The following is a 10000-nucleotide window of genomic DNA, read 5'->3' on the forward strand; positions in this document are numbered from 1 at the left end:
ATAAACGCGGCTGAAATAACCATTATTTTCAACAAAACCATCATATTATTATTATTATTATTATTATTATTATTATTATTATTATTATTATTATTATTATTATTATTATTATTATTATTATATTCAGTAGATGATCCCTGTGCAAATGGAACAAAACCACGTGGGTCAGTGACTTGAAATTCCAGTCCACTTGACGTTAATTGTGACAGTAGCGTGATTTTGTTAATGGTAGTTTTTTTTATATTGTAATAGCTTCATATTAACATGCCCTTTGAATTATATATTTGTCATGTCTTGGAGAAAGATACATTGTGAAGGAACTGGGAAGGAACTGGAGTTATAATAGCAAAATTACTCTCAATTATATGTTTTTGCATGATTGACAAGATGAATAAATCACAAAGAATTGATGTTTTTTATTCAAATATTCAAAGATGGGGCAAAATTCCATACAATGTCCTTTTTACCGTTTAGCATAAGCGCTCATTGTCCTTTTGCTGTGTATAAATACAACTATTTTCACTATATGTTTAAGCTAAGTCTCTCTCTCTCTCTCTCTCTCTCTCTCTCTCTCTCTCTCAATAAACATTTCACTGGTAGAAGTGGATGTCTTGTTTTTTCTTGAGAGAGAGAGAGAAAGAGAGAGAAAGGGGGGTCCCCGCATCCTGTTGTTGCGGTCCAGAAGCGGCTCTCTCTCTCTCTCTCTCTCTCTCTCTCTCTCTCTATAAACAATTTCACTCGTAGAAGAGGGTGTCTTATTTTTCCCTAAGGGAGAGAGAGAGGGGTGGGGGTTCCCCTTTATCCTGTTGTTGCGGTCCAGAAGTGACTCTCTCTCTCTCTCTCTCTCTCTCTCTCTCTCTCTCTCAATAAACATTTCACTGGTAGGTGTATTTCTTTTTCCTAAGGGAGTCAAAGGTCTTACTTTCTTGTCACTACCGAATATGGAATGTCCCGTGTGTTCCATTGAAGCAAGGCGATCATTCCATAAATCAGTATCCTTCATTTTTCTTATTGATTCTCTAATCATTTCCTTTTTTTCATTTCTAGGTTATGGTGCTGCAGCCCCCACCACGCGCGGTGGAAGGATGTTCTGTATATTCTACGGTTTAATTGGGTGTTCGTCCGGTATCCTTTTCTTCAACCTTTTCTTAGAGAGAATCATCACACTGCTGGCCTTCATTATGAGGTGAGAACGAGCGAAGAGGCTCTCTCTCTCTCTCTCTCTCTCTCTCTCTTAAATCTTAGTGTTGTAGCTTTAAAAGAAATTTCTCGTGCTGTATTTTATACTGAAAAATACATTTTTTTTTACTGTATGAAGTTGTATCAAAGCAATTCTCTCTCTCTCTCTCTCTCTCTCTCTCTCTCTCTCTCTCTGTCTCTCTCTCTCTCGTCTGTCTCTCTCTCTCTCTCTCTCTCTCTCTCTCTCTCTCTCTCTCTCTCTCTCTATACAAAGTAATAGATGGGCAGAGGTAAATAGGATGGTATTTAAACTCTGATAAATTTGAATCAATAAATTATGGAGACAGAGAAAGAAAGCTATGCATATAAGGGACCTAATAATGAGACATCACAAATAAAAAGGAAGCAGTTAAAGACCTTGGTGTGATGATGAATAGGAACATGTTATGCAATGATCAAATAGCAACTCTGTTGGCAAAATGTAAAGCAAAAAATGGGAATGTTGTTACGGCACTTCAAAACAAGAAAAGCTGAACACATGATTATGCTTTATAAAACATATGTTCGTAGTCCACTTGAATATTGCAATATGATATGGTACCCACTATCAAAAAGGATATTGCACAAATAGAGAGTGTACAAAGGTCCTTTACAGCTAGAAAGAAGAAGTTAAGGACCTAGACTACTGGGAAAGACTACAATTCTTAAAATTATATAGTCTGGAAAGGAGGAAGAGAACGCTACATGATAATTCAGGCATGGAAAAACAGATAGAAGGAATAGCAGAAAATATCATGGAACTAAAAATATCAGAAAGAGCAAGCAGAGGTAGATTAATAGTGCCCAAAAATATACCAGGAAAAAATAAGGAAAGCACACAGGACATTAATCCACTACGCACAGCATCGATAATGCAGCGTCTATTCAATGCGTTGCCAGCTCATCTGAGGAATATATCAGGAGTGAGCGTAGATGTGTTAAGAATAAGCTCGACAAATATCTAAACTGCATCCCAGGACCATCCAAGATTGGAAGATGCAAAATATACCTGGAAGATGTACTAGCAACTCTCTGGTAGACATTAGAGGTGCCTCACACTGAGGGACCTGGGGCAACCCGAAACAAGATGTAAGGTCTGTAAGGTAAGGTCTCAGTAATAGAATAACCAGTGTTGGTGCTGTATTTTATACTGAAAAATACGATACTTTTTTATTTTATGGAGCTGTATAAAAGCAATTCTCTCTCTCTCTCTCTCTCTCTCTCTCACACACACACACACCCCACACACACACACACACACACACACAAAACACACACAATACAAAATTAACCCTAATACTGTCAATTTTATAAACTACTCTCTCCTACCGTTATTTTGTACCGTAAAAGTAGCTTTTCAACTCACGTCATCAAGAACCTGCTATATTTAGCCGCTAACCCGTCTGTTTACCCTCGCCCAACAGAGCTCGTCACGAGCGCAAACAGCGTAAGAAAGCGGAGGCCATCGCCGTGGCCAAGAACCAGCTGAACGCCCGCCGAGGCTCTCAGGATTCCATGGAGGATTCGAACCTGGATTCCTGGAAGCCCTCCGTCTACTGGGTCATGTTCTACCTGTCGCTCGCTAGCATCGTCGTGGCCTTCCTGGGCTCCGTCATGTATATGAAGGTACTGAGGGGGATGGAGTGTTACTTAGGTGGTAGAAATGTATAATGTTTTTTGGGGAGTTTTCAGAGTTGAATTGAATGTTTGGATTTGTTGAGACCCAATCTTGATTTCCAAAGGAGTGACGAGTGGACTTGGTGTTGCGGCATATTCACTGAATATGTAGTATAAGTATAAGTTTAAGTGTAAGTATAAGTTTGAGAAGTTAAAACCAAAGGTTGATTTCCAGAGTATTGAAGAGTTTAATAAATGTTCATTTAGCGTATAATTTTTTTCCCCAAAAATCTTATTCACTAGATACTGTAAATCGTATGTTCAAGTACAGTTTTCTGCACTTAATTATTTTTGTAGTATAAGTATAACTTAAAGTATAAGTTAGAGAAGTTAAAACCAAAGGCTGATTTCCAGAGTATTGAAGAGTTTAATTAATGTTCATTTATTGTACAGTTCTGTTCCAAAATATTGCTTTGATATATTCCACACAGTAAATAATATAAATCGTCTGTTTATGCACAGCATTCTGTAGTGTAATGTTTTTATAGTAGTCTGCACCAAAGAGTTTAAGTTACAGATGTTAAAAACAAAGGCTAGTTTCCCAGAATAGTTACGAGACATATTAATGTTTATCTAGTGTAGAATTCTGTGCCTTAATCTTACTTTGATATATTCTGTCAACATTAAATAATATACTCGTGAGTGTCTGTATACAGCATAGTCGAGAACAATAAGTTTTTTTTTTTTTTTACGCAAAATTCCCTCGAGTCCTCCAAAATCCGTGACACAATTTCTGTCGATTAAGGAACTTTTACCCCTGAGAGAGACCAGTCTTCTTCTTCTTCTTCTTCTTCTTCTTCTTCTTCTTCTTCTTCTTCTTCTTCTTCTTCTTCCTCTAAGTGGCCTGTTCACCTCCTGGTCGGAATCAATAGATGCAAGTGTGAGCTATAAGAAGCGAAGAGACAGGATCTCTATCCCAATTTTTCTTTTAAGGATCCTTGGTCCTTTTCTTCGTGGGCCTACCCCACGGCAGCGGGTGATGTGACCCACGCGGTTCATCCTGAATTCCTTTTCAGCACAACTTTCATGGTGGGATTCGTACTCTGCTGACTATTTTCCTTTTAGGTTGGGCTCGCTCTCTCTCTCTCTCTCTCTCTCCCTCTCTCTCTCTCTCTCTCTCTCTCTCTCTCCTCTCTGCTCCACTCGCTGCTATTCTGAGATGCTTATTCTCGAACAGCATGTTGGTATGAGCTCTCTTAGAAATTCTTGGTTTATGCTGTAGGTCCTCGACTCTCTCTCTCTCTCTCTCTCTCTCTCTCTCTCTCTCTCTCTCTCTTGTTATTTCCTATGTGTTTTTCTGTTCCATTCTCAGCTATTCTGATATACTTATTCTCGGATATACTTATTCCCAGGCGCATAATTATACTGTTTAGCAATATTATTTTATATGACAATATTGCTACAAAAAGAGACCTTTCAAATACATTAACTATATTCCTCGTAGAATTTGGTTTCGTTTGCTCAACTTTTGTCAGAAAAAGGCAAAATCGTTTATCTTTCAACGTCCGTAATGGGTTGACGTTTTCAACTTCTCAAACAAAGAAATTATAGACTTGTTCCAACCACTTATTTCGACCAGTATCAGCACTGTTTTGCATAATATCACTTTCGGCTCGCTCAAACCTCCAGGAAACCAGATTAGAAAACTGCGTCTCCAGTTTCAGCCATTCCTTTATTAAAGACCACAAGAAGAAGAAAAAAAATAGACAACGACAAAGTGCCTAGACTCATCAGACGGTGAACGTTTGCGTAATTGCATTAGGCACCGCAGTCCACAGGAGACGGAGGGAAAGCTATTCGCTTTGGTTGGTTCCTGAATTACTCCCACGTGACGAGTGATGAAGGGGATGATGCTCTCTCTCTCTCTCTCTCTCTCTCTCTCTCTCTCTCTCTCTCTCTCTCTCTCTCTCTCTCTCTCTCTCTTTACGGACATTTTAGCCTCTTCGTCGTCTCATTTTTTTATGCCCTCTAGCAGCCGCGCATCTTATCTTTCCTTCGAAAGCAGGAGGATCTCGTTCGCAACTACTTGACTTCGTCTAACTCGTCTCTCTTCTTCTTATTTTGCAGCCTACTTGTTAACGTGTCCTCCTCCTCCTCCTCCTCCTCCCTCAACAATCATCTCTTCCTCCCGTCCTGCCTCCCCAAAGGGCGGGCAAATGGCGCGCACCTCTCTCCTCTCGAGCTGTCAAGGAGATCAGTCGATGACAGCGACCGACTTTTAATGCGAGATTTTCCTCTTCTTCCTCTTCTTCTTCTTCTTCTTCATTTTTCTTCTGCCGTCTTTTGTTTTCGTCCTTTTCTGAAATCCAATGAGGCGTCTCGCCTTCTCCTCGGGCTCCTGTTTGTTTGCTTCGAGTGTATCGTTATTGGACGTTTAAGGTCCTCGTTAAGATATTTTCATTCGTCCAGAGTCGTTAGAAATGAAGCGGAATCGCCCATCGATACGACGACTTTTGAATTCGGGCTGTTTGCAACTGCGCCTCGAGAGGCTGGACGAGTTGATAGAGACCGACTGATTCTTCTTTTTTCTTTTTTTTTTGCAACCCGGTGTTGCAACGAGCTTTTTTATATTTTTTGGGGAAAGAAGTGGTCTTCCATTTTCACCAGAGAAGATTCAGAGGGCTTGGTTGGCGCGTTTTGCTTTCGATTATATAATTCGTAAGCCTTATAAGCCTTCAGGTCTGTAGTGTAGGCCTTTACTTTTTAGTCCTATACTTCATAGACCTATGCAGTTGTGCTTTCATGTATATGATTCGTAAGCCTTATAAGCCTTCAGGTCTGTAGTTTAAGCCTTTACTTTATAGGCCTATAATTTATAGGCCTATGCAGTTTTGCTTTCGTGTATAGAATTCGTGAGCCTTTTAAGCCTTCAGGTCTGTAGTTTAGCCCTTTACTTTTTAGGCCTACAATTTATAGACCCATGCAGTTGTGCTTTCGTGTATATAATTCGTGAGCCTTACAAGCCTTCAGGTCTGTAGTTTATTCCTTTAGTGTTAAGGCCTATACGTTTAGACCTTTACTCTTTGCTTTGGACCGCTAAACTGGATGTCTCTTAGAAGTCTCACAGAGTTAGACCTATGCAGTTTACTTAGGTGAGCTAAAGTGGATGTCTCTTAGAAGTCTCACAGATTTAGTCCTATGTAATTTACTTATGAGCGCTATACTTGATGACTTTTAGAAGTCTCACAGATTTTACATTGGTGGTGGCCTATGTTATCGGTGCCTGTAGCGCTGCCGGTAACTTTAACCTTAAATAAAATCAAATCTACTGAGGCTAGAGGGCTGCAATTTGGTATGTTTGATGATTGGAGGGTTGATGATCAACATACCAATTTGCAGCCCTCTATCCTCAGTCATTTTTAAGATCTGAGGGCGGACGGACAAACATAGCCGGCAAAATAATTTTCTTTTGCAGAAAACTAAAAACTCTTAATTTTTTTCAGGTGGAAGAGTGGACCTACGACGACTCGCTCTATTTCTCGTTCGTCTCTTTCGCCACAATCGGTTTCGGCGACTTCGTCTCGGCCCAAGTAAGTCTTTTTTTTTTATTATCTTTTTTTTTCTGAGAAAAACCTTCAATTGGAGAATGAATATATTTATGAAATCCAGCAGCTGGTTGTAGTCCAGACTGAAGATGTATACGTGGATTTATATATATATTTTCTACAATTTATTGGTATTTTTTTAGGTTTCAAAGTTTGATATTAACCTGCAATCATATCTTTTTCATCTCTTAAAGTATCAACTTTAAATAATTTTTTCGCCAATTTATTATTTAGAGACGCCTTTGTATACTTGCTATTCTTTTTTATATACCATATGCTTACAATAACGTTTAAAAGAATTAATATTTTTCGACATCGTCCAAAGTGATCTTTTATTTCGAATGTAATATTTATGATGCTTTCAAACACTAAATGCTTATGAATTATTTTAGAGATAGACATTTATAACTTTATCCCAAAATATCTGCTCACAATGACATTTTTGAAAAAAATTTTCAGACTAAATCTGGTTTACTTTCTAAACTGCCTAAACTAAGGATAATTAATTTATATTCGAAATAAAGTGTCATTTATTATTATTATTATTATTATATTATTATTATTATTATTATTATTATTATTATTATTATCAATGTATCTGAAGAGTCAATTAAAGCCTTCTACTCATAACACATTTATTATTATTATCATTATAATTATTATTATATTATGATTATTATTATTATTATTATTATTATTATTATTATTATTATTATTATTATTATCATTATTATTATCATTATTATCAATATATCTGAAGAGTCAATTAAAAGCCTTCTACTCAAAACACATTTATTATTATTATTATTATTATTATTATTATTATTATTATTATAATAATAATATCTGAAGAGTCATTTAAGGCCTTCTACCTATTATTATTATTAGTAGTATTATTGTTATTATTATTATTATTAGGATATCTGAAGAGTCATTTAAAGCCTTCTAACCTTAACAGACGTAGACTCGAAGCTAGAGAGAGAGAGAGAGAGATAGATCTGACGAGAGAGAGAGAAAAGAGGAAGAAGAAATAGAGGAGAGAGAAGGAGAGAGAGAATGTGACCAAATCCACGGCTTTTCTATTCCAGCAACCAGACGAATTCTACGGGCCGGGGCTCTACGCCTACCGCTTCTTCAACTTCGCCATCCTGGTGTTGGGATGCTGTTGCATCTACTCGCTCTTCAACGTCATCTCCATCACCATCAAGCAGTTCCTCAACTGCATCATCAAGGTGAGAGTGGGTACTGTTTTCGTCGTCTTCATTCGAGACATCGGTAATCATCATTATATCCCAATCGTCGTCTTCGGACGGAATAGAATGTTTTGAGAAATGTATACTTTATAAGCTGTCCAGACGTAGGAGGTGTATTAACGTCTTTACACTTCGTGTGGTACACTGTAGGCGTTGGTAAAGGGTTGTTTGTGGCGTCCCTAAAGGGGCGTAACTGAATCCTCTTTTATAACCTTTTACTGTACCTCAATTCTTGCTTCCTTTCTTCAGTCTTGTGTTGTGTGTGTATATATATTATAATATATATATATATATGATATATATTATATATATATATATATGTATATATATATATGTATACACACACACACACACACACACACACACACATATATATATATATATATATATATATATATATATATATTATATATATATATATATATATAATATGCTAAATATATGTATATATGCATTTATAGTTATGTAGGTGTGTTTATATATACATAATTACACATATATATGCCTATAAATGCATTTATACATATATTTATGGATATATATACATATATATATGTAATTATACATATACTTACACACACGGGAGGTTGATAAGAAAGCTCCTGATTTCTGCCAGAACTTTATCAAACGAAAATAATACAGTGGAAAAAAAAGTTAGCCAACTTTTTAAATGAAAACTGAATTGAATACGGTTACCGTGAAGTTGGAACTGTTTTGCATAATAATATATTCCTTCTCTCTCTCTCTCTCTCTCTCTCTCTCTCTCTCTCTCTCTCTCATGAAAGGTACCTTTGTAATTGAATATAGATCGCAAAGCTTCAGATTTCTCTTTAAAATCGTACTTCCTGAACGAGATTTATTATTATTATTATTATTGTTGTTGTTGTTGTTGTTGTTGTTGTTGTTGTTGTTGTTCAGAAGATAAAGAACCCTATTCATTTGGAACAAGCCCACCAAAGGGGCCACTGACTTGAAATTCAGGCTTCCAACGAATATAGTGTTCTTATGAATTGTAATCTAATCAGAATATTACTATTATTATTAATATCATATTATTATTATTATCAGAATATTAAGAAATCTACTCATTTAGAACAAGCCCACCAAAGGGGCCATTGCCTTGAAATTCAGGCTTCCAAAGAATAAGAATTAGGAGGAAGAGGTAAGAGGAGGTAAAAGAGAAAATACAAGAAAGAAGAGATCTCGCTCAATGAAAAAGTTGAAAAATAAAAATGAATTAATAAATAAATGTGGCTTTCAGGCACAGCAGCAAATCGTCTTTGAGTACCACGAAACTATAGTAGAGCGGTTGTTATAGCATTCGGTTACACGGTATGACCAAACAGTATTAAGTGTTCCCGTCTCGTCCTCTCCAGTGCGGCGCCTCTGTAAGCCTCTGTCTCATTTATATAACTTTTATATCTCTTGCAAATTTCTAAGAAGAAATCGGAATCAGAAGGCAACACAGAAACTGTCACTGACCCGTTCACGCTGTCTTGTGGCCTGAATTAATTTTTTTCAAACACCAAATTAAAGCTCATCTCATTTTTTTTTTTACAAGTTTTCACGAAAGGTTCCAGGAGGATCATGTATAGCACTGTGGAAGGAGGAATGCCATGCACCATTTCTCCTCGTCTACCAAAGCTGGCGACGGGTTTTCTTCAGCTTCTAACACCTTATGCTTTTGTGATGATAATATCTTCTTCTTCTTCTTCTTCTTCTTCTTCTTCTTCTTCTTCTTCTTCTTCATGCAAGGATTGCCATGCGCTATCATCTCATTTTCCAAAGCGGACGAATGGTTTCTTAAACCTCTTTATGCCTTAGTTATTTTTTTGTTTCTTCTTCTTCTTCTTCTTCTTCTTCTACTACAGACTACCAAGTCCTCTAAATTATTCAGCAATTGCACAACTCCGTTCACTGTACATTCCAAATCTTACCACGTCGTATTGTGCACACTGTACACCCAGACACAGCGTATAATATGCTCTTGAAGGCAAATGCGTATGGAAATTTTGCGCATGTCTCTACATTTTTCTGTGTGTTTGTGGTTATATCTACTTAAATTCATGAGAGATAGGCCAAGAGCCTTTGCTTTTACTGCGTGCGTGCGTGCATGTCCAAAAAGAGAAGTATCTTAGAATAACAAGTTTTGATTGATGCAGAGAAGTGCTATTAAATACCAATGATTTCTCTGACAGACAGGTCGGTGATACAGAGTCAAGGGATACAGGCAGACAGACAAATCTTTGATACAGAGAAGTGTCATTAGATACCAGTGTTTTTGTTGAGAGTTAGGAACAAAGCAAA

General features: G+C 37.0%; 1 protein-coding gene across 1 annotated transcript in view; it reads left to right on the plus strand.

Moving 5' to 3' along the window:
- The window catches only part of LOC135196693 (potassium channel subfamily K member 13-like), a 67691-nt gene that overhangs the window by 49851 nt on the left and 7840 nt on the right, over positions 1–10000 (plus strand). The window contains 4 exon segments of the mRNA XM_064223525.1: positions 1048–1186; positions 2643–2844; positions 6339–6425; positions 7529–7672. Coding sequence (XP_064079595.1) covers positions 1048–1186; positions 2643–2844; positions 6339–6425; positions 7529–7672 — 572 coding nt within the window.

This window comes from Macrobrachium nipponense, chromosome 18 (genome assembly GCF_015104395.2).
Source record: "Macrobrachium nipponense isolate FS-2020 chromosome 18, ASM1510439v2, whole genome shotgun sequence".
Classification (NCBI taxonomy): domain Eukaryota; kingdom Metazoa; phylum Arthropoda; class Malacostraca; order Decapoda; family Palaemonidae; genus Macrobrachium; species Macrobrachium nipponense.